Below are 25,282 nucleotides of genomic sequence, written 5' to 3' on the forward strand. Positions count from 1 at the left end.
GATGAGTTAGACTTCATTTTTAAAAAGAATTGTTTTTAAAAGTTTGCGGAAAGTCAGAAGTTCTTTACATTGTCTTAAGGCCAAAGGTAACTTGTTCCACAACTTAGGGCCAGTAACAGACAGGGCTCTGCCTCCATGTCTTACTTTTTTTATGTGGGGAACCACCAAAAGCAGATTACTACTAGATCTAAGAGACCGTACTGGAGCATAAGGAATAAATTTCCGTTCCAGATAAATAGGTCCCTCTGAGTTTAGACATTTGTGGATCAAACAACATATTTTAAATTTGACCCTCTGTCGTATTGGGAGCCAGTGTAGGCGGTTCAGGAGAGGTTTAGAATATAGACTGTTGCACCGTCCTTGCTAGAAAACCTGTCCAATAGTGCCCCCATGGTGCGAGAAGCTGTTCTAATTTCTTAGATAAAATGCTTGCACATTGGAATACGTATGTAACTTGACTATGTAAACTAAACCCCTGCGTATGGGGCATTGGGTATTGAAGCACCATGAAATGTGAATGATTACACAGGTGATTCTTAATAAAATGCGATTATTGTTATGCTTGTCTTACCCGTACAGGTGCAGCGGTCCTTTATTTTGTTGATTTTAACACAATAACGTAAAAAAATTTTTTTAATGAAAAACAAATCATTCGATCATAACTTCTGGCCTAACCATCCACACTATAATAATGTTCTTGTCCAGTCAGCACTATCTTCCTCTAGTTCTATCAGTTCCTAGATACAAAGAGACTAAATCGCATTCTGTCTGGAGGGCCAGGCGGCTATTTAGAATGCTGGTATGAACATCCGCTGTTGCTGTTTACTGTACTAATTGGATTTAATGTGTTTCTTGCTTTTGATTTCAACATCGAGTAAAATGTTTCTTCTCTAAATTGGTGAAAGTGGAAAGTAGGGACATAAAACAGACTAGGACAGGGGATCGTTCACTTGGCCATGCTGAGTGGGATTATGGATACAAGAGCTAATAACCTTTCTGTCCACGGTGATGGTTGTCATTACCTGTTAACTCTACTAGCCGCCACTGTTTTTTACCCTTTCTGCAGGCCCATAGTTTCAGGGTAGGCAATGCATAACTGTGAACAGCCTTCATCAGAAGGCAATTATGCTTAAATCGTTTCATGTTGACAATAATTCAGGAACAGGCTTTGGGCAACATTGTCTAGCAATCTATGCATTGCCTTACTTTGTAAATTAGATGGCGCTAACAGAAATGGAGATATATTTGAAAATGCTTCAGCATCTCTTAGAGGTGTCTGTCTTTGGTTGGCAAAGTCCCACTTAAGTGCAACATTGTTCTGAATTTTTGCTTGCGCGCTTGATTGGACTTGTGCGAGTTCTACAGTGAGCATCTAAGGAGCCACAACTTCTGCCTGTGTCAGTGGGTCTGTGGTGTATAGATTTACTAGGCTTTGTTTTCTGTTGCACATTGATGGAATGTCATGTCAAATAGAATAATTCATGTGTTGGTATCCAGGGAAATGTCAAGAGCCTATATATGTCGATTGAACCTATGGTCTGCTTAAAATAGAGGCATTTAGTGTGAAGAGCTTGATGTGGGTGCAGTCGTCTGACAAGTGAACATTATTAGCCCTGGAGACTCTAGGAGGTGAAATTATCAATACACATTCATTGACTGTTCTGTACATTGCTTTCCATTTCAAAACAAGTTAGTTGGCATTCACTAGCTCTGGTCCACGGTGACGCCTTAGTAGATGCCTGCCGTACAGTACCGCCACATATGGACATAATAGGGTGCCACATTGCCATAAAATGGCATCAGATATGGTAGTGGAGAAGCGGCATCCAGGAGGATAAACTAGAATTTTGTGGCCCATTCGTCCAGTGCATCAGATGAAAGGTATACATAAACAAATATTTGGACATTTTAGTGTCTCTAGCCCAATAATGTCCCTCTTACAATATCCATAAACAATGCTGAGAATCAGAGTGGACACCAAAGTAATAAACTATGTATGATATATTAGAGCAGGTGGGCATTTCTCTTAATTGGGTTGCTCTAGGTTTGTGAGTTGGTCTCTTCAAAGTATTAATCTTCTTTAAAGGATGATTTGTATGGCACAGCATCTTTACATTCTCATACAGAGTTGCTGTTTATGAAGGCTTTTCCAGAGGTGTGCTTTTCCAGAGATTCTTGGCAATGGCAACCACTGTTTTTTGCATTTTCTTTATTTGTTATGAAGGCTTTGTGTATTTAGGACCCCATTTCTCATCCAAGCATTTGGGGACTGTTTATATAAACTGCATTGGGCTGTAACATAAGCTGACAGACAGGAGTCGGAGTCATATTTTTGGGACATGCTTGCTAGTCTGAGTCAGGATGGGTCTTTGGAGTGTAACTGAAGAAGTGGATCATTCACCGCTAGACAGTCCTGTCATATTATCTAGAGAGTCTCCAAATCATTGAAGACCCCTGGCTAGTGTTTGGTTGAAGCTTTAGCTGGGGTCCAGCTGCTGTGAATGAGAAGGACCCCCGGCTCCAATGTCCAGGGCCCAGATGAACTTTTCCATTTGTATCAGTCAGAGGACTATTGGAGAGGCAAACTCTGCAAGGAAAGAATTGCAGATAAACTGTCAGAGTTACTTTATATAACATTGGAAATGTGGAATGGATAGTGATAGAGGAGATAAAATGATGATCAGTGAATGTAGAAGGTCTCAGTGATAACTGAAAGGCTGTGAATCTTTCACTCAGGTTTGACATTGTGTCTCACAGTGTGTCACAAGAGATTAACACCTTCAGTGAGGAAAGGTCTCAGACAGATTTGACGGATCCCTAGAACAAAAGTTCACTTCAATGCAAGAATATACCTCAATATTCAGGTTTGCATTTCAGGTCATCTTCCCAGTGAGAATAATGTAAGGGTGCAAGCCATATTGTCTACGTTCTTTTTTCTGTATATAAAGCAGATTCTAAGAAGATACATACATTGTTGTAAAACAACAAAATATTCATCATGGAATGGCATAGACTATGCTATTCCGTTATTCATGAAATGCATCCAATTCCTTCAAAAAGGAGTGCCACAACATCTTACATTAATATGATTACAAAATTCCATTCTAGCAGTGGAATAAAGTGCCTTGACTCTACGAGAAGTATTAATTCCACATAACCACTCCACAAAAACTATACTGATCAAAAATCCTGATCGAATATCCAGAGCTTACCGAATCAGATAATTGGCCATGCGTTTAGCTGGCATTGTATACGCCACTTCTTTAAAAACCAGGACTGTCTTTGAGGAGACTTTCCATTTCCAAATTAATGATCAAACAACCCGATGGGGACAATAGTATATACAACATAAAGTGCTCTAATGGCATGAAAAAAGGCATAATTTCAAAGCTCTGATCCTTAGGTATTTAAAGTACATCAAGAATACAGTACTTAATCATACAAAATATTTAAAGTTCCTTGAAATACAGTACATAAATGTATACTCCCGCCCCATACAAAAACTTAAAGTGCAAGTGCAGTTACTCTGCCGAGATGCCGCAATTACGTAATATTGAATCCTGCTTCGGGACGATGTGCACTCCTCAATATTACAGTGCATAGTAATACAGCACATCACTTTGTTATATCAACCTCATGAGAAGGGAAGTGCAGAAAGGAATCACTCTACCACGATGCAGTAATTGGGTGACATACAATCATACTGCCAAACCATGCCACCTACTCAGTAAAGTGGTTACATAATGCTTCTAGATCCCAGAGGGCAGGCATAAGCATTCATCTTTAAAATATGCAGAATCCGACCCTGTAAACCCCCTAACTAGCTACACTGGGTTCTCATCAAGAGATTGAAATAGTTTCCAGATGCTATAAACTGTGTCAATTTCCCAGGTCATTCAGCATATGCTTCTTCAAAGACTTTCGTCCTTTTATAATTTTTTCATGCCAGCCCTCAAAGTTGGAATGTTTGGGGTTCTCCAATATTGAAGTGTAAAAGAGCATGCTCCCATTAAGTCAATAAAAATAAAGTATTGCACAAACCTATTTACTTTATGACACTCGTTGGAGAATCCAAATAGCATTATACTAGCTTTTGGTGTAACCCTGAAGTGCAAACCTTTACTCAGAACTACGATAAGCTCCTCCCAAAATTGAAAAAGTTTTGGGCATGCATAAAATGTGTAAAGCTAATTGCCCGTTCCATCGCATGGACAGCAAAAACATTGAACTGGGACCGATGGGAATTTTGTATGCAGAGCTTGTGGAGTATAATATGACCTCCATCCGGACAGAAAGGACATCCTTTTAAAGTTTGCCGCCCTTAGGGATTTGTGCCAAATCTCCGAAATGAACTGTCAATATCCCATTGATAACCTACATTGAGTTTTCTCACACATTTTCCAACAAAACTCCGCAATTACATCTTGATCAGAAAGTTTCCGCAAAACCCTGTACCAATTGCTGATTCCTATCAGCTCCCTCTTAACTAGGGAAGAAACAATGGTTAGGATCTCTTCAGTGACCTCTCGATGGTTAGCTGTTAAAAAACTAGTTATCTGGATAAAGCTAAAGATAAACTGATGGCCATGCACTGGAGAGCCCCTACAGGACCCTTCTCAGCCCCCCAGGTCATAAGCCCCAATAACGGCCGAGTGATACCCAGGCGAAAGGATAGAATAGGATAGGCAGATGATGCCACTGAGACTGTTGTCTATCTCTGTGGCGGCTCCCCCTCCCCGAGATACCCCCGACTCACCCCTCAGACCAGTAGCCAGCTCACGCACCACCCGTCACAACGACTCGTCCTCGCCCGCCCCTTTTGCTCCCCCTCCCCTCCCTTCCCGGGAGACGTTTCTTCCCACGGTTTACAGTTAAGTTTCTGTTGGCGGTTTGGAAGCCGACTTATTCGTAGAGTACCAATGATCAGACACATAGCAGGGGATAGCACAAACAGACAGAGAGGAGAATGCTACACCAGTCCTCACCACCATGTAGCCCAAGGGACCAGACACAACAGGATATATCATTACATAACGGGACGAACCAGTAATAGATTTATGGGCGATGATGTGGAACCGTACCTGGAGGATTAGAACCTAAATGGAAATGTTGTTCTGTAACTATCGCTGATGTTCAACAATTGCATAAGTAAAGGTTAAACTGTGATCAGTCTGAATTCCCACATGGGAATCTGTAATGTAAAACCCTAATAAAAAGATTTAAACAAAAAAATAAAAATCAGCCTTTAGGGATAGAATGATATTGACTACAAATAATGTTATTTTTGGCATCCCATGTATTGGTGGGCAGATAGATCCCGTACTACAAATCACCTCTCCTTGAGGCTAAATAAAACAGTAAAAAATAATAGAGAACTTTGAGCACCCCTGTCACGTACCCCTATTGATTTTAACAGAACCCCCTACCTTTGAATTTATAATATATTGGCCTCCGCACCCTGATATAGGTTTCTAAATTAATAGGGAAACTCGACTGTCCCCAAACTGCAGGAAAGGGCATCCCAATTGACCAGGTCAATGGCCTTTTCGGCATCCATCATTATTTTCACTGACCTAGTTTGATTACTCCTAAAGTAATCTATAACATGTATGAAAAAGTTGGTGTTTGCCACCATAAGCCTATTAGACACAAATCCACACTGATCTTTATGGATTAGAGTTTGACTTGCAGCGATAATTCGAGATGCCCAAACTTTTGTTAACAATTTATAATCCGCGTTAAGCAGATTTATCGGTTGATACAAATTGACATTTGTGGGATATTTGTCTTTCTTAAGAAAGTTAACTATGGCAGATTCTTTAAAATGTTAAAGGATTGTCAGCACCTTCCTTATTGAGCTGAATAAATCAGTTAGAAAGGGGAGCTGCTCTTTTTTAGATACCTAATAGATTTCTATTGGTATTCCATCATTCCCAAAGGCTTTTGCATTGGTTATCTTTTGAAGCATTCCTATCACCTCTAAGATTGTTATTCTCCCTAGTATTGCCCCTTTTTGGGTTCTTGATATTCAAGGTAATCATATTGACCTGAAGTATTGTTCTGAGTTAGAGAGAGGAACTAAATAGGTACTCTCATGTAGACTTCTGTAATGTTGGAAGAAGACCTGTGTAGTGTCCTCATTCTCAGTAATGATTGTACAAGTAACTGAAATTGTGATCTAGTTAACTAATTGTTTATCCTGCTTAATCCGAGTTGATCAGGCCAGAAATTTCCCTATCTGCTGACTTTCTTTTTATATCAGTTGCTGGTACAATCTGAAGATGGTTATCTTCTCTAGTAGGAAAAAATCCCTGAGATTCTGCTTAGCCTTCTCCAGGCGTTATTTTGACCAGACCTGCCTCCTGTACCCAAACAAGGCCCTGTGGCAGAGTCAACCGCCAATTGTAGTTCTTTATTTGAGAAACATGCTACTTAATGGCCTCCCACACTACAAAGTCTGTTCTGATTTGCTTGTAGGGACTTCCCCCTAGGACCCTCTCTTCTGGGAGTTTCCGGATGCAACTGGATGGATATAACCGAATGATCAGAAAATGCATTTGCCCAACTATCTGTTACCCCCAACTGACTGTCTGAGATATTAGATTAAAATCAAGCCACGATGCAGTATTGTTTCAATGTGAGAAACAAGTATACTTGGCAGTGAATGGATGGTCTACTCGCCAGGGATCGTCTAATTGAAAATCCTGCTTTATAGTGCTGAGAACCCTCATAGTTTTAGGTTTTAGCAGTTTTTTTGCCTATGGTCAAGGCTTGGGCATAGTTAAAATCGTCTCAAAAAATTGTGGGACCTTCTGCCCCAAAGAGATATTGTGTAACTATAGCAATGACTCTACATCATCACCTACCGGGCCATAATAATTCACCAATATCAAAGGGGAATCCTGAATTGAAACCTTTATCCAGAGCCATCTTCCTGAATTACGTTTCTCACCTGCCAATCAATAGATCTGCCAAATAGATCGCCACCTCTCGCAATGTGACCCCAGCTGATTCAAAATATGCTTAAGCATATTCTTTCGGGATATGAAGTTTTGGGTTGCTTGTTTTAAGATGAGTCTCCTGAAAAAAAATTACTTCAGGCTAGAATGAGGAGAGCCGTCTCAACAGAACCCCATATTTGTGTTTGTTTGAAACAAACTTGTCATTGCATTATAATACCTTAACATTATACATCACTTAAAAATGTTGCTTGTGTATAACGATATATATCGTGCCTTCACTACCCTTCTCTTCCCTTCTCAAACTCCTACTCTGATGCCCACCTGAGACCTGCTCATTTTCCCGAACGTGCTCCAAACCCACCACCCAAAAACCCAGTGCCGCACAAAACCCCAAACTCCTGTAGCTCCCTTCCCCCTTGGGGGCTCCTCACAATGGAGTCCCTACCCCTTCAAAGAAGAGGACTGCCCTTTGATCCCCCAGAACCCCCCTATTTATAACTGGTGCCTTGTTCTTGAGTAGATCCCTACCCTCAGCCTGACTGCGGAAAAATGACTCCGCACTCTGCACCCTATATCAATATCACATTCTAGTGTACAGCCATCAAGTTAATTCTCAGGCTTTGTCCCCTTTGTGGGGCGCCTTGGCCAAGTTTACAACAGTTGCCCACATTTTTCCTGCTTCTCATACATCTGAAATAATTTGAAACTGTCTTTTATACAAATTTTCAGTTTTGTCGAGACCTGGGTGCCACCAGCCTAAACTGACTCAAGAGCCTGAATAACTCTTTCCTTCATTGAGCCGCTGTTATTGACATGTCCGAGAATACACAGAGTTTTGACTTCTCCACAATAGGGATCTCTTTATGCTTAATTGCAGGTGCCAGAATCTGTTCTTTGATCCTGTAATCCTTGAAGTTCACTAGGATAGTTTGCGGGTACTTTATATTTGGAGTGCGTTGAGCTGGGACTCGGTGCTCCCCGCAGGATATCAACTCACCACTTTTGACTGTGGACATAATGTCAAGATAGGCATTTAAGGGGACGTCATACCTTGATTTACTATTCCGAACTCCACAGCTTTTTTCTTTGATATTATGTGGGTAGTGGATATTGTAGAGGTCGATATTGGAATGTCAACACTTTGATAGACCTCTGCATGTGAACTGTTTAATGAGCATTGGCACTGTTCGACAAGGACATATATGAATACAGAAATGTCAGGGTTCTGCAAAATGCGTTGTAAATTGTCGGCGCAGTTTTACCCAGGTCACCCGAGTTACCAATTCCTTCACACGCACTGGGCCCTTGGCGTGAAAAGACACTGTTTATTATTTCACTAATTTTATTGGGTGATCCGGGTGAGGATTTCTCCTCCTGCACGCTGCTAAGAGTAATAAAGTTTGGATTTACCTCTGCTTACCATGCACCTGACTTACCACAGGCACAATTCTTCCGACGGACCTAGAGCTATTAGGGAAAATAGTAGACAGGCCTAACATCCAATACACTAAAAATCAGTAATATACTTTCCACAATTCTGTAAAATGACCACAGACACCTGATGAAGTTAAAATTTTTATATACGTATTCAAAGAGAAGATGCCAGGATAATAAGCGATACACAGAGTAATATATCAAACATTAAAATCAACACCAATAGGTAGCTTTGTATCAAAAATATGACCATTAGGATATATGGGGAGACTAAAGGTAGGAGTTTAGAGCACAACTAGTCACTGCAATTTTACACTAGAACATATGATTGGAAATGACCTAGAACATGTACTTAACCTAAGTATCTAAGCTATTCTTTGCTAAGTTCACTGCAAATCACTAAAGGAAAGGGGAAAAAACGGGAACATACTATGGTTTTATAAAATCAATGAGTTTCTAAAGGAGAAGGGGAGAGAAGGAACCAACTAAAATTCAGGCACATATAAGTTCAATGGCAATAAGGCACTAACACAGGTAAAAATGCTTAACTGATCAGACGAGAGAGAGAGAGAAAAAGAGATACGCAAACCCACAATCTATATTTACCTAATTCAGATTGAAGACCAACCCTGGCCACGGGTCAGTTGGGAAGGCAGGGACAGGGACCCTCAGAAAAGGAATGCCAGAATGCGAGCAGGTACGGCTCACGGACAGTAAGGACAGGATACCCCTCAGGTTCAGGTCAAGGACTGGGCCTCCCAGAGTACGACCAACACCCACAGCTTCGGACAGCAACGCCTGCGTTACCCCCTCCTGCAAGTAATCCGCCAGAAACCCCGATTGGATTTTCAAATTCCCCAGCAAAGTGCTTCGCCAGCACTTAGGATTTTCCACCCCTTAGGAGATTGTGGAAAGTATGGACAAAGTGCTCCGCAGCACTTTTCAGAATGAGCACCTATTGAGATCGTAGGGTCAGTGACAGGTCTGCTACTCGGACAAGTCGGACAATTTTCCTAAGCTAGACTAGGGTAATTATACAGTTTGGGGACCCTTAGACCACCCACTAATGTTGCAAGTGACAGTTTCCCACATTGTGATTGGTCAGGAGAGGTGGTGCGGTCATTACCACCTCCTAGAATTCAGTTTTCACATGATTGATATTCAAATTTGAACACCCGCCCCCCAGGTTCACGTTCCCATGCATAGAATACAGCAGTACAGGACAGTTTTACAATAGGTAGCAACAGTATTGCTTCTTTCAAGGTAAGACTCCGTATTCCCAGCGATGTTCCCAGGCGCATTGTGCTTCAGGAGCCAGCTGGCTAGGTTTAGCTTCTGCGCAGTTGGAACTTTCTCCGGTCATGTGACGGTGCCCAGCAGAGCTTCAAGTATGGCTCCGCTCATGATTACCCAGCCCACAAAGACGCGGTACATGAAAAGTAAGCGAAAACAAATTAAAATCATACACAAAATGATCGCACTGTATACCAAGCTAAAACTTAACCAACCCTTACTTTATAATGACTATTGCATTAAGGATTAATGCGAAAGAATAGATAGGCTGAAAGCTGCTGCAGTAAGCAGAGAGCGTGGTGAGAGACAAGCGGCCATGTTTGCAACAGTGCGCATGAGCACAAAATCCCTCCAGAATGCGAGTGCGTCACATCACATGGGTATGACCGACGCATGCGCAGACTGAATTGCGGCAAAGCAGCCATTTTCAGTGCAAGCTTCGTTAGTACTTGAAAAGACAAACAAGCAAGCATCCTAGGGACACCCGCGTGTAGGGGAAAACACTTTACAAATGACGAACAAAGGTGTTAATATTATTATGCAATTTTAGACAAGGGTTTTGCATACGAGCAAGGCGCTATACGTGCGAATCCTTGCTCCATCAATCCCCTCTTTGATGATATTTACTATCATCACTACATGAAGGAAACAGATGCCAACTTTTCTCATTCATTCATATCGTCCATTTCAATTTCAATAAACTTATTGTTTAGTTTTCTTTCAGCTTCCCTATGAGAGTGGTGATTTTTCGCCTTTTTATAAATTGCACTCTTCAGCTCCTCTAATTCTAATTCATCAATGTTTCTTTTCACCCCCCTCGGATTGACTGTATATTTCTTTTTACACCTTTGACATTTGCAGCAGATAAAAATGATCAATACAATCACACCTATTATGACTATTGGCATCAGTATTTTCCACAAAATATTTCTACCTAGATTAGTAAACCAACTACCTATAGAGGAGAGACCTCCAGTCAGTCTCGTCCAGGCACTGTCAACCTCCAATGGTTTGAGTTCTCTTTCCAAATTAGTTATGTTCTTCACATATTGTTTAATTCGATACTTTTGTCAGGAATGTAGGTGCAACAATGTTGCGCTTTCAGCATTCTACAGACTCCGCCCTCTTTTGCTAATAGGGTGTCAAGGGCAAGACGGTTTTGTAAAACCATTGATCTGATCGCAACCATTTCAGTATTGACCAGCAGGAAACCAGCAGCAGTGTCCGTTGATAACCGGTCCACCACCGTAGACAATTTGCAGATTCTATGGGTGTTCAGAACTACCCCCATTCCAGGTATCAGTGCACTGAAGATATCACCTACAATTTCGCCTACACTTTCGCGTCTACTACGCACTAAGCCATTAGTTTCATCATCGCTTCCAGCTGCGTTATTCACATGGTATATTTTCGGGAAAACAATGCCAAAGTAGCAGCTTCCATACCAGTGATCCGGCAATTTGAAATAAGCCTTGTTCCCACATATATAATATATTCCGGGAAACACAGGTTCTGACCCATTTTTGAATCCCCAGCCTCCAATTACCTTATAATTATGTTCACACTCGCTGGAACCGATGAATACATTGTTATAGTACTCTGTCTTTTCCCTATGGATACAAAGTTTCCCCTTTCTTTCAAAATCCAGCAACAAGGCAGGACTGGCTTCGCCTTCTGAGGTGTTATCCATGTGCTCAGCCCACCTAGGGATTCTATCCTTCTCGTCATTTGCCTTCTTCTGAAACTTTTCTCTCCTTCTGTCTGCCATCTTTATAAACATCTTTTCCTGCTCTTGCAGTGAACAGGTCAGATTGTCTTCTCTTGCTTGATCTAAGTCTATGTTACCTATAGTCAGGAAATATTCTCCCATATAGCGGGTCACATCACTTGTAGTATGTACACGGTTCAAATGTCCTCTAACAGGAAGTTCAGAAAATACTACGTCATCGTTTGAATAATAGTACTGCAAGGTGCTTCTATAGAACAAGCTAGCTAATATACTACAGGAGATTCCATAGGTCAAAGGTAGATGGTGGTATGTCACGCCTTCAGCCACTGAGGTTGGTAGCTTCATGCAGACATAACAGTCCTCTATTTCCATAGCTTCTACATAATGCACTAACAGGTTAGCAAAAACATTTAGATGCGTCCTGTTCTTCATTCTGTGAAAATGTAGTCCATCCTCATCTGGTGCTTCTAAATTAGGTCGTGTGTGTGTCAGTCCTACTCTTTTGTCGCGTCTTTCTAGTCTACGTGGTGTTTCTGCAGTCTGTACAACCCCTACATCTACTGCTTCGGGTTCAGTAGGGGACAAGTTTGGATCTCTACTTATCATAAAGGGCAGAAAAACTGTTAGTCCTATCCACATTACTATTAGCATAGCTACACTACACAAGCATATCTTACAACATGTTTTGAGACACCCACACCGGGATCTCCCAGAGACACTCGGATCAGACATTTTTAGCTTACAGGTGGCTTTTGCTACCCCTCTTCGTTCCTTTGTACCAAAGGCTCACTTCAGGGGTTCTCTTACGGAGGGTCTTCGTCCGAACTCCAATCAGCAATAGACTCGTTGTCACTGTTGCCACTGTGGTGAGGCTCGTCAATCTCCTCCAACACAAAGTACGTCCATTCAGGGCTCCGATACAGTCGGTTCTGTTTCTTTATTCTGTCGCTTTTTCTCAGCGATTTTCCTTGGGCTGCACTTCTTTCACTTTGAGCCCTTTTTCGGTCTTTATCGTTTTCTCCGACTGTCTTTAGTCTGAGCCTTAGTCTCTTGACGTATCGGGGTTCACTTCTTCCTCCGTGCCTCCCAGTGGTTGAGGAGACTTCGCCTTCCTCGTGCACTCTTTTCACTTTTTGATGTGGCACTTCTGTTTCCCTGCCTGTCTGACTAGTTCCAGGTCTTTCGTCTATTTCTTCTGCCTGGTCCCTATTCTGTCCCTGCTCAGATTCAAATCGCACTTTCTTTTTGTTTCTGGTTGCTGTTGTTTCCGTTGTCTGAGCACTTTGATCTAGTTCTATCTGTTCCTGTTCATGCTCTTCGATCTCTTCGTTTTCTTCTGCATGAACGTCAACTCTAACTTCTAACTGTCCCTTTCTCGGCTCCGGAGTTTCAGGAGGAGTCTCGAGATCTTGATCTGACCCTACTTGGCCTATGTCCTGATCAGGTGTGTTGTGGCTTTCGTTGACCTGACCTGCTCCTTCTATTTCTGTCTCACCTGGACTATCCCACTCACTGTCTAAGTAGGAATATTTCCTTGTTCGTATTGGATCATGAACTTGTTCGTCGGCGGGATACCATTCAACGTCTCGACTTGTGCTCGGCAGTTCGATGTCAGCTAGTTCCGGATCTTCCTCCTCGGAAGTCTCTTCAGCTGTGCTGCCTTCAGCTCCAGTCGCGTTTTCTCCAGATACCCGCTTTGTGTGGCTGGCGTGGATCCACTTCGGTACACCAGCGCACTTCACAGCAGTGGTAGTGACGAGGATCACTTGTCGTCGCTTTCCCCACCTTGGCTTCAGGCAACTGCTCCGGGTGTGTTTCTTTAACACCACCCAGTCTCCTGGCTGCAGATTGTGTGCTGGAGTCTTTGGCCACTCGTCTTCTGTCTCTCCAATCTGCTGAGAGAGAGAACGCACTTGGTCACCCAGCTGCTTGCAGTATTCTAGCACCATATCATCAGAAATGCTTAGCAGTTTGTTTCCGGGTACCCATGCCTGGCGCATCACTCTTCCCATCAACACTTCATGGGGACTTAGGCCAGTCTTTCGATTTGGGATACTTCTCAAACTCATCAGCACCAGGGGTAAAGCTTCTATCCAGTTCATTTTTGTGGAATCACACATTTTTCCCAGTCTGGACTTCAGAGTGCCATTTATTTGTTCCACTACCCCAGAAGCCTCTGGGTGGTAGGCACAGTGCAATCTTTGCTTCATTTTGAAGGCTCTACAAAGTTCCAATAGGACATCGTTGGCAAAATGCCCACCTTGGTCTGTTTCGATCGTCTCTGGGATCCCATACCTAGGTATCAACTCCCTGAGCAACAATTTGGCTGTGGTGATAGCGTCATTTTTCTTAGCTGGATACGCTTCCACCCACCTGGAGAATAGACATACTACGACTAGGACATATCTATATCCTTTGCATCTGGGCATGGTTATGAAGTCTGCCTGCATTCTAACGAAGGGACCTACTGCCTTTCCAATAGTACTCTGTTTCACTACTGTCTTCTTTCCTGCATTGAATTGCTGACACACTAGGCACCTCTGGCAAAGCCTTTCCGCCTGGTCCCTGAACTTTGAATTACAGAACACCTGTTCAAACACCCGACACATTGCGTCTCTTCCCATATGTGTTGGCTCATGTATCATTCTGACCATGGGGTCTATCAGACTATCAGGCAGTACAGGCACCCCAGCCGGATTTACCACCACACCATCCTCTCGCAATTCGCATTCCTTTGCGGCCCACCTGCCTTTTTCTTGCCTGTCTGTTGCTTGTTGTATCTCTTTTAATTCTTCCCACGTTGACACATTATCAAACAACATAAGTTGGCAGCTGGTTCCATCCCACCGGGCAATTTGTAGGGACATCTGGTGACGGGCACAAAACTGTGCAATTTGGTCAGCGTACCTATTACCGGCAGTCACATCATCATTTCCAGATCTGTGAGCCGCACACTTGACCACAGCCAATTCTTTGGGTAATTGGATAGCTTCTAGTAAGTCATGCACCACCTTTCCATTTCTGATAGGTGTGCCCGAGGAAGTCATGAATTCTCTTTGCAACCACAATTGGCCGAAGTCATGAACAACCCCGAAACAGTACTGACTGTCTGTGTAAACAGTAATTCTTTTGTTCTTTCCCCTCTTGCATGCTCGAGTTAATGCGATGAGCTCCGCCACTTGTGCAGATTTCACCTCGCGCATGTAAGATGCCTCGACGACTCCTGTCAGTGTAACCACAGCATAGGCAGCACTCAGACTCCCACTTTCATGTCTCAAACACGAGCCATCCACAAACATTGTTTTATCCCCGTCACGAAATGCTATTTCACGAATGTCAGGACGGGGCTTGGTGCTGTATTCAGTCAGATCGATGCAATTATGTTCCCCGTCCTCATCAGATTCTGCATCCAGAGGAACAGGTAACAGTGTCGCAGGATTTAGGACATTGCACCGGGAAATAGTTACATTTTCAGCACCAATCAAAATTCTCTCATACTTAGTCAGCCGACTAGGTGTGAGGTACTGGGTCTTAGTTCTAGTCAGTAGGATGACAACAGAATGAGGAACATAGACAGTGACGGGATGTCCCATGACAATGCTCTCACTCTGTTCCAGACTGACGCAAGTAGCCGCAACGGCTTTCAAGCATCCAGGCAATCCAGCGGCCACGGGATCTAGGGTGGCCGAAAAGTAGGCTACTGGTCGTCTGACTGATCCGTGCTCCTGGGTCAGGACTGAAAGAGCACAATTTTCTCTGGTGTCACAGAACAGTTCAAAGGGTTTAGTGTACTCCGGCATACCTAATGCAGGTGCGGTACATAGACAGTTTCTCAGAGTTACCCAAGCATTCATGCTCTCACTGTCCCAGTGGACGGGGTCTTCCACTCCTTTCTTTGTCATATTTATCAGGGGTCGGGCTAGAGCCGCAAATCCTACAATCCATTGCCTGCAGTAACCCACAACTCCCAAGAACATTCTCACCTCTTTCTGGGTTGTGGGCAGTTCCATTGCTTTAATTATTTTGATCCTTTCGGTAGTGACCTTCCTGATTCCCTTTTCTATCTGGTGCCCCAGATATTTTACTGAGTTTTTACAGAATTGTAATTTGTCGGGCGACACTTTATGTCCTCCTTTTCCTAGGTGATTTAGCAAGGCAATTGTGTCAGTGACACAGTCAGACTGGGTTTTAGATGCCACTAACAGGTCATCTATGTACTGCACCAAAACAGACTCTCTCGGCAGCACTAGGGATTCAAGGCATTTTTTCAGTATTTGGTTGAAAATCGATGGACTTTCGGTGTACCCTTGAGGGACACGATTCCAGACATAGATATGGCTGTCGAATTCAAAACTGAAAAGGAATTTGCTTTCTGGGTGCAATGGGATGGAAAAGAATGCGTGGCACAGATCGATGACAGTGAACCATTCTGCGTTCCAAGGAATCTGGTAGAGTATCACTGCAGGGTTGGGTACAATAGGACAGCAAGGCACAACAATTTGGTTTACCTTGCGCAAATCTTGCACCACCCGGTACTTCCCACTAGGCTTTTTGATCCCAATGATAGGCGAATTACAAGGGCTGCTCAACACTTCTTCTATTATTTCTGCTTCCAACAGCCTCGTGACTTCAGTCGCTACTCCTGCCTTCACTTCTGCACTCATTTTGTACTGTCTGGTTTTGGGGTATACAGCATTTGTTTTTATTGCTATTTTAACCGGGTCCACATTTGCCATCAGGCCTACATCTTTTCCCGTGAAATCCCACACTTCAGGTACTACTCTTAGCTGGAGTTCCTCAGGTAAATCCTCAATTGTCAAAGGCTTGATATCAGCATCTTGTCTGACTAACATCAGTTTGTACAGGCCATCTTCATCGGGGGTCTGAATTTCAACGCCATTTGGTGTGCAGTAAATGGTACAACGCATCTTGCACAACAAATCACGTCCCAGTAGATTTACAGGGCTGGAATCACAGACCACAAATCTGTGCATTTCCTTGAAATTTCCTATGGAAATCTCCATGGGTTCAGTTACAGGGGTACGTATTATCTGATTCGAGACTCCCACTACTTGGATCGCTTCTCCCGAGAGGGGTAGGTAAGGAACATCCACTGTTCTTACAGTAGATCTGGTAGCACCAGTGTCCAACAGAAAGGTGACGTCTTTTCCTTCAACCTTTCCTTCAATGTATGGTCCAGTCTGGTCTACCGGTAAGGAGGCGCCAAGTACGCACTCCTCATCCTCCCCTCTCAGGCCCCGTCAATCTTGATCTTCACAAAGGAAGGTATCACTTAGCAAGTACTGTGGAATGACTGCATTTCTTTCACTCTCAACCTCCCATACTTCCGCCCTCTCATTCTGCTGACCCTGACTCTTAAAATTCTGTCTAGGAGCGCGAGGTACTGGAGGTAATTTTACCTGTTGCTGGGTTTTTCTTGTCCCCTCTTTCGGCACCTGTGGATTTAAACCATTTACAGGGGCATTACCAGCCTGTAGGTGTGGACACTCGTCTCTCCAATGCCCCATCTGGCCGCACCCATGGCACGGAAACTTTTTCATGGCCTCTTCACGACTCATTTTAGGTCTGGGCTTTCCTCCCCCCCCAGAATTGTTATTCGGAACATTATTATCAGAAGTAATTTTACTTAACTGTTTTTCTTGCTGTTCAGCTAATTTTACCTGAGCCCACATCACTTTCTCCTTGAGGGCTTTCTTTTTATTTTCAATTTCATCTTCGCAGTATTTCGCATATTTCAGGACATCATCTATGGGCTTTCCCTGCCAACTGATTTTGTTATCTCGAATCCACTGTGATATTTCAGGCCTTAATCCTAGCACAAATCTGTAACTGAAATGGGTCATGTCTTTCATGTCCACATTATCAATACCACTGTAAGTTTTGAACACCTGTAGTAACCTTTCATAAAATGAATGCACTGTCTCGTCACGTTCTTGGGTGGTTCTATCTATTCTGGTCCAATCTGTTTCCTTTGCTGGCACCTTTTTCTTAAGGTACTGTATGACCTGGTCATATTTCCTCATTACATCCGGTGAAGGGGCCCCCGTTCTCTCATCTCTGGGATATTCATCATTTGGCCAATCAATTTCTATCTTACATTCGGTCCATAGATCTACAGGGACCACAATGTCGAAAAACCCATCCAGGTCTTTCAGCAGACATTTCTGAACTTTTATGAAACGTTCTACCTGTCTGTACCAGTCAACTGGTTTCTCACGTAGTTTCGGGAAGTCGTTTGTAAATGACACAATGTCTTGTCTGGACCAAGGGACATGGACATATTTTCCTCCCGGGACCTCTCTCATGGGGCACAATTTTTCTGTTGGGGTTACTTCCTTTAATACGAATTCTGAAGTTACGGACCCAGCCCTGCTGCCTTCCTTTTTCTTTGCCCACCTGGTTCTCCATTTTCCCACTTCGCCCCATTTCTGCAAGATTTTCAACAATTCTCTTACTTGGATCTGTTTTCCCATCACATTCAGGCTTTCTAAATCCTTGTCTGAGAAGTCTACTCTGTAAGGTTTCTGGAGAATTTTTGAGCGACTAACATCAACTCCCATTTCTGTGGCGGCATCCATTATCTTTTCATGGAGCACCCTAGCACTCCGGGTAAGATTTTTACTGATGAATAGTAACTCTTCTTCATTATACGAGCTCAGGCGCTCAACTCCCACATTCCCAGCCATCATTTCTTCTATTTCTATTCTTAATTTATATATTTCCAATGCTTTAGGTTGGGGAGCGGTCTCCTTCTCTATCTCCTTTGTCCATCTGTCTAATTCTTCAGGGGAGACTAAAGAGGCGTTCCTAATTCCAGATGCACTCTCAATCACCACTTCCTTTTGCCTGGGCTGACTTCTTGTCCCTACTACACTGGCCCTTGACTCCCTTATGGGCAGATCCATCAAACTTCCAGATTCACACTCACTTTCCTGATCTTCATCTATGAATACTTCCTTCCTCGGGGTCTGGAAGCTAGGAGTAGGCAGTATTGGGGTGATAACAGGAGGAAGGGGACTAGTCAAGTCATTTTTGTACATTGGGATAGCAGGACCAATAGTTACCGGAATGGTCAAGGCCTCAGGATGGGGATGCATCTGGGCAATGGTTCTGACTAATTCCTCTCGCTGTTTAGTCAGGGCTTCTCTCTCCTTTTCCTGCAACCCCCTTTCAGCAGAGTTGCCATGCAATACCTGAGGTACTAAGGACGGATAGATACTCGGGGCAGTCGGGGCAACCAATCGAGGGGGACTTTCCCCGAATGGCCGATAATTCGGGACTGTGGGCTTAGGTCTGCAAAACTCATCCCTTCCACTATATTTACTGCTTGTAGCTGTCCCGTCTGAATCACTTTCCCTCCTACTTCGGGGGTAATTGGTAACAGAGTTTTGGGAATGCGCCGAATCTGATTCTGCTACATAGGGAGGTGGATCCTTCATTAACAAGTCTTCCAGGTGTTCATCTTCCATATCCCCCATAGGTGCTAGGTGATGGGTCTTTTCTTTACATTTTCCTCTTTTCTCCTCTAATACCCCCATCATGGGGAACAGCCCTTCAGTTAACATAGACTGCCTCCACTGTTTCATTTTCTGCTCTTTGGTTGGCGTTGGAAGTCTGGGATACCACTTACTCACTCCCTTATCCATTCGTGGTTTATCTCGCTCTGCAGCCTCAATTTCCCATTCCTCCAAAGCTTCGTACTGGGTCAACCTAGGTCTAGGGTGTAATTCGTTCATGCGGGTCCTTAAGTTAAACAGGATCCGACCATTAAATGTACCTTCAACAGGGAATGCTAGGACTCCGTCATCTACAGTATACTTTGCCCAATTTTCTAGCCAGACACAAGTGTGATACCCTTTATCAAACAACATGAAAGAGGCAGGGGTATTTGGCGGGGGAATGAGTACGCCTTCCCTCGTTCTAATGGGCTTGTCAGTTTTGAAAAAATTCTTTACTTTATCCGAGAATGACAATTTTCTCTTTATTCCATACATCATGTGCGGTCTACCTCGTAAAGTCTGCTCCTTATAAAATCCTAGGTATTTTGGATTTGGTATGAAATCTGGATACCACATACAACTCTCCAGATTCGCTTCTATCTCGGCTGGATTAATTTTGTTTACCTTTGTGCTTCCAATGCTAGCGCGACTTTTATTTCGCACCACCCAATCAGGTCCGAGAATACAACTACGGTTAACCAATGGGTGCGCGGCCTTTTCGCAAGACAGAGTCTCACGCTTCGGCACTCACCCCTCCTTTACAAATTCAGCTCCGCTACCTTGACCAATACTAGCGCGGCACGAAGTGACGTCAGAGCAGCTCTCCGACTGACTCCCTCCTTCACAAGGTAACGGAAACTTTTTACTCTCTCTAAAGTGCGAGTGCAAGTTTTAGTCAATAACACACAACGTTTGCCACTATGTCTGAGTGTTCTAAAGAGAGAAAAGACTTTTCTTTCGCTACTAGTAAACCACTTCTGTCTACTTTTCATTCACTCTGGATAGACTTCTTTGCCTGTCCCTTCACACTAGTAAATCTAGAACCCGTTATTCTTCTGACTCATCCACCTTGATCGGGGATATGTACTGAGCCAGGATTTCACCAGCGAACTATTTTACTTACCAGACAAGCCTCGGAGACCCTACTACTCCTTCCGTATGCGACCCTTACTAGGTGATATCGCAATGAAAGTTTTATAATGGACTCGTAGCTATCATTCACTCCAGAAACAAAGGTCCTAATTAGTGCTTCCAGTTATCCTTAACCCTGCACTAATACTTCAAACTTAGTGACTTCAACAGCTAACCGGATTCTACTCACCGTTAGCTAAAATACTTCCCCGGGGATTCGGACTACACTGAACATTTACAAACAATTCTGGGTTAATTCAACATGCAATATTTATAGCAGTAATGCAAAATCATGTACATTTATATATATAAAAAACACATTTCATAAATTTTGAAAAAATACAGTAGAAATCAGCAGCACGTTTTATTTTCACGGTTTGTTTATGCCTATCCTGTCTACCTAATCTAACTAGTCCAAACCATCCTCTGGCTGCCAGAAATTACTGCTAGAGCGCGCAGTTTTACCCAGGTCACCCGAGTTACCAATTCCTTCACACGCACTGGGCCCTTGGCGTGAAAAGACACTGTTTATTATTTCACTAATTTTATTGGGTGATCCGGGTGAGGATTTCTCCTCCTGCACGCTGCTAAGAGTAATAAAGTTTGGATTTACCTCTGCTTACCATGCACCTGACTTACCACAGGCACAATTCTTCCGACGGACCTAGAGCTATTAGGGAAAATAGTAGACAGGCCTAACATCCAATACACTAAAAATCAGTAATATACTTTCCACAATTCTGTAAAATGACCACAGACACCTGATGAAGTTAAAATTTTTATATACGTATTCAAAGAGAAGATGCCAGGATAATAAGCGATACACAGAGTAATATATCAAACATTAAAATCAACACCAATAGGTAGCTTTGTATCAAAAATATGACCATTAGGATATATGGGGAGACTAAAGGTAGGAGTTTAGAGCACAACTAGTCACTGCAATTTTACACTAGAACATATGATTGGAAATGACCTAGAACATGTACTTAACCTAAGTATCTAAGCTATTCTTTGCTAAGTTCACTGCAAATCACTAAAGGAAAGGGGAAAAAACGGGAACATACTATGGTTTTATAAAATCAATGAGTTTCTAAAGGAGAAGGGGAGAGAAGGAACCAACTAAAATTCAGGCACATATAAGTTCAATGGCAATAAGGCACTAACACAGGTAAAAATGCTTAACTGATCAGACGAGAGAGAGAGAGAAAAAGAGATACGCAAACCCACAATCTATATTTACCTAATTCAGATTGAAGACCAACCCTGGCCACGGGTCAGTTGGGAAGGCAGGGACAGGGACCCTCAGAAAAGGAATGCCAGAATGCGAGCAGGTACGGCTCACGGACAGTAAGGACAGGATACCCCTCAGGTTCAGGTCAAGGACTGGGCCTCCCAGAGTACGACCAACACCCACAGCTTCGGACAGCAACGCCTGCGTTACCCCCTCCTGCAAGTAATCCGCCAGAAACCCCGATTGGATTTTCAAATTCCCCAGCAAAGTGCTTCGCCAGCACTTAGGATTTTCCACCCCTTAGGAGATTGTGGAAAGTATGGACAAAGTGCTCCGCAGCACTTTTCAGAATGAGCACCTATTGAGATCGTAGGGTCAGTGACAGGTCTGCTACTCGGACAAGTCGGACAATTTTCCTAAGCTAGACTAGGGTAATTATACAATTTGGGGACCCTTAGACCACCCACTAATGTTGCAAGTGACAGTTTCCCACATTGTGATTGGTCAGGAGAGGTGGTGCGGTCATTACCACCTCCTAGAATTCAGTTTTCACATGATTGATATTCAAATTTGAACACCCGCCCCCCAGGTTCACGTTCCCATGCATAGAATACAGCAGTACAGGACAGTTTTACAATAGGTAGCAACAGTATTGCTTCTTTCAAGGTAAGACTCTGTATTCCCAGCGATGTTCCCAGGCGCATTGTGCTTCAGGAGCCAGCTGGCTAGGTTTAGCTTCTGCGCAGTTGGAACTTTCTCCGGTCATGTGACGGTGCCCAGCAGAGCTTCAAGTATGGCTCCGCTCATGATTACCCAGCCCACAAAGACGCGGTACATGAAAAGTAAGCGAAAACAAATTAAAATCATACACAAAATGATCGCACTGTATACCAAGCTAAAACTTAACCAACCCTTACTTTATAATGACTATTGCATTAAGGATTAATGCGAAAGAATAGATAGGCTGAAAGCTGCTGCAGTAAGCAGAGAGCGTGGTGAGAGACAAGCGGCCATGTTTGCAACAGTGCGCATGAGCACAAAATCCCTCCAGAATGCGAGTGCGTCACATCACATGGGTATGACCGACGCATGCGCAGACTGAATTGCGGCAAAGCAGCCATTTTCAGTGCAAGCTTCGTTAGTACTTGAAAAGACAAACAAGCAAGCATCCTAGGGACACCCGCGTGTAGGGGAAAACACTTTACAAATGACGAACAAAGGTGTTAATATTATTATGCAATTTTAGACAAGGGTTTTGCATACGAGCAAGGCGCTATACGTGCGAATCCTTGCTCCATCAGCTTATCAGACGTCCCTCCAGCTTGTTACACTGAGATACACTGCAGATGATGGAAAGAGGATAGCCATGTCCATACATCACAAAAGTGGAGGGCACCCTTTCAGTAAACTGTCAATTAAGAATGGAGAAGCTCTAGAACTAATAGATATTACAGTTTTAATTATTAGAGATGTCGGGATCATGTTTCTTTTTGCAAATAATTTTGTATTGTGGTGTTTATGTGCATGTACGACCTCCCTCGTCATTTGTTTATTAAAATGTGTGTTTGCATATCATGCAATGAAATTCTGGATCATAACTTTCTCTTTTTTGCTACATTATGACGTTTTCATTCTTTTTTTTTCTAGACATCTTAATGGATGAGGAGGCCTGAGGTTGAGCAGTCTTCTGACCGTGTGTTGTTAAAGAATTTAAAATTAATAACCTAGTGCTGGAAACTCCTCCCAGGCAGCTAACATGGACGGGGGACCCGACACATGCGCTGACACTCAGACCGAACTGGCCGAGAGAGTTGCAGCCATGGATGTCGCTCTGGGCCCTGGAGGTGGACAAGATGCAGCCTCACAGAGGCATCGTTTGCAAAGGCACGGAGTGAGCATGGACGCCATGGAGAACGCGTCTTCACCTTACCAGTGCGCTGCAGATGCCGGACCAATGAACGTTTATCGGCCGGGAGAGACGCGCCCTGTTATTTCAAACAGAAAGTTCTCACTTCAGGAACGGTCAACTGGAAGTTACGTGCCATCTCCCAATGCCACAGGCCATGGCCCTTATGCAACAGGACCCTCATCACACATCTCACCCAGAAATGTGAGAAGGCCAACAATCGAGTCCAATCGCGTCTCCATATCAGATTCCGAGGTATGTTGCTAATGGAAATTGAAATCTGTCTATGGTTTTGGGGGTTTTGGACGGCCAGGCATGTCCTATAGAGTTAACTAAGATTAGGTACATTGCCTGGGTCTTTTAATTACACCATGAGCTGGAGAGACACAACAGTAGGCTTAGTAATCCCTCCTGGTAGTTTTTTTCCCTTGGGTCATTGGTGTCACTGCTCCAATGCAAGGGTTCTAGATTTTCTAATGAAATGCCTTCTCCTAAGACCTGGGCACAGGGGCTATATGTTGTTATATTCTCAATATCTCCCTTCCATGCTTGTTGGCAGTCGCAGATTCACCTTTTTTGGTACTTTTCATAATATTCTTTAGTATACTTTTGCTTAAAACAGAGGTCTCCGAAATTAGTCCACGCGGGGAGGATCCGTGCAAGATCTTCAGGGTAACCATTGTCTGTGTAAAGATTGACCATTTACAGCAAGAGTGTGTACATGTATCGTGTGTTTACATAGTAAAGGTTGGCATTGAGCTGGCTCGTGTGAATCAACATTGAACACCCCTGCGTCCTACATGGGCCCTATCTTTGTCAGTGAGGCTTAAAACACGCGTTTCTATGACATCAGACCATTTGATTGGCAACAAAGCAAATCAAAAAGTTCAACCAGAATCCGGAACATGGTTTCTGCTATGCACGCAGGCCTCAGCAATGCTCTCGTTTGAAGACAAGCATTTCCCTTTTCAGCCATCAAGAGTTTTGCACTTTCCATTCCTGCCAGGGGAGCAAGATTCCTTGTTTGAGGGTAAGTGACTTACATCCTGACCCTGTGCCCCATTCATTCTACATTCAGAACATGGTTAAAGTTACATGTACATTTTCAAACGATTTCTCTGTAAAGAAGCGCGTCCGTCTATTGCTGCAGATGCTCATTAATGCAGCCAGGGAATGTAGAGACCCAGTGCTGGAAAAGAAGGCTGGTCACCTGGGGCACATTAAGATGCGGCCTCCGTCTAGATAGGGAGTGGAGTTATCTCGGTGTCTGTAGGTCACCGAAGAGGCTGCTGCTGGGGGACCCCACTTCTTCTTCTAGGAGAGCCATTATCAGCGCTGCAGCTGACCTCCTGTGACCCCCTCACAGATGCTGTCAGAGGGGAGACTATTCACTTCCTTTCCCTGCTCATCTGAGACTGATGCTCCCGTGTAGAAATAGGAGCTGGCATTCATTCCCCCATTACAGAGCTGCGGGAAACATAGTACTTGCATGCTAGGGGGTGATATAATGTGATATTTTATCCTCACGGCCATGTAACATATAAGTACTTGCATGCCAAGCAGTGATATAATTTGGTTATATTATCTTCACAGCCTGGTATTATAGAATGATTAATCATTAATCACCTTGATGCTTTCAAGAGACCACATTTCTGTAATTGGAAAGGGGCGACCATTCGGTGCCCCCGAACGTATGGCGGAGTACCACGATCCCCCCGGGAAGCCATCTTGGGCGGGAGGCGAGTCTCGGCTCGTATGCCCGAAGCGGCTTAGCCGGGGCGCGCCTTTTCCTGCCCTGGAGTGGGCTGGCCTAGACACTGACGCGGCCGGCCACGCCCTTGGGGCAGGCAGGGGCGGGTTTACGCCCGCCCTGAAGACGGATAAAAGGAGCAACAAGCCAAGAAAGCATCCTCTTGTTCCTGTGCTCTAAAGCTGCACCTCCTCGCTGCACGTGAGCTCGAGACAGAACGAAGAGCCAATTTTGAGCGTTGTAATCTTTCTTGTTTGTTTTACAGATACTCTGTTGGAGAATGCCCAAGAAAGCGGGAAAGCGAATGACTACCGACCAGATGC

General features: G+C 43.7%; 1 protein-coding gene across 1 annotated transcript in view; it reads left to right on the top strand.

The window, feature by feature from the left end:
- Positions 1–25,282, top strand: part of CAMKK1 (calcium/calmodulin dependent protein kinase kinase 1) — a 1,268,063-nt gene that overhangs the window by 399,229 nt on the left and 843,552 nt on the right. Inside the window, exon 3 of the mRNA XM_086954811.1 lies at positions 22,951–23,464. Coding sequence (XP_086810937.1) covers positions 23,060–23,464 — 405 coding nt within the window. The 5' untranslated portion in view covers positions 22,951–23,059. The remainder of the gene's footprint in view (positions 1–22,950; positions 23,465–25,282) is intronic.

Source organism: Lissotriton vulgaris, chromosome 2_1 (genome assembly GCF_964263255.1).
Source record: "Lissotriton vulgaris chromosome 2_1, aLisVul1.2, whole genome shotgun sequence".
In the NCBI taxonomy this organism is placed as follows: Eukaryota; Metazoa; Chordata; class Amphibia; order Caudata; family Salamandridae; genus Lissotriton; species Lissotriton vulgaris.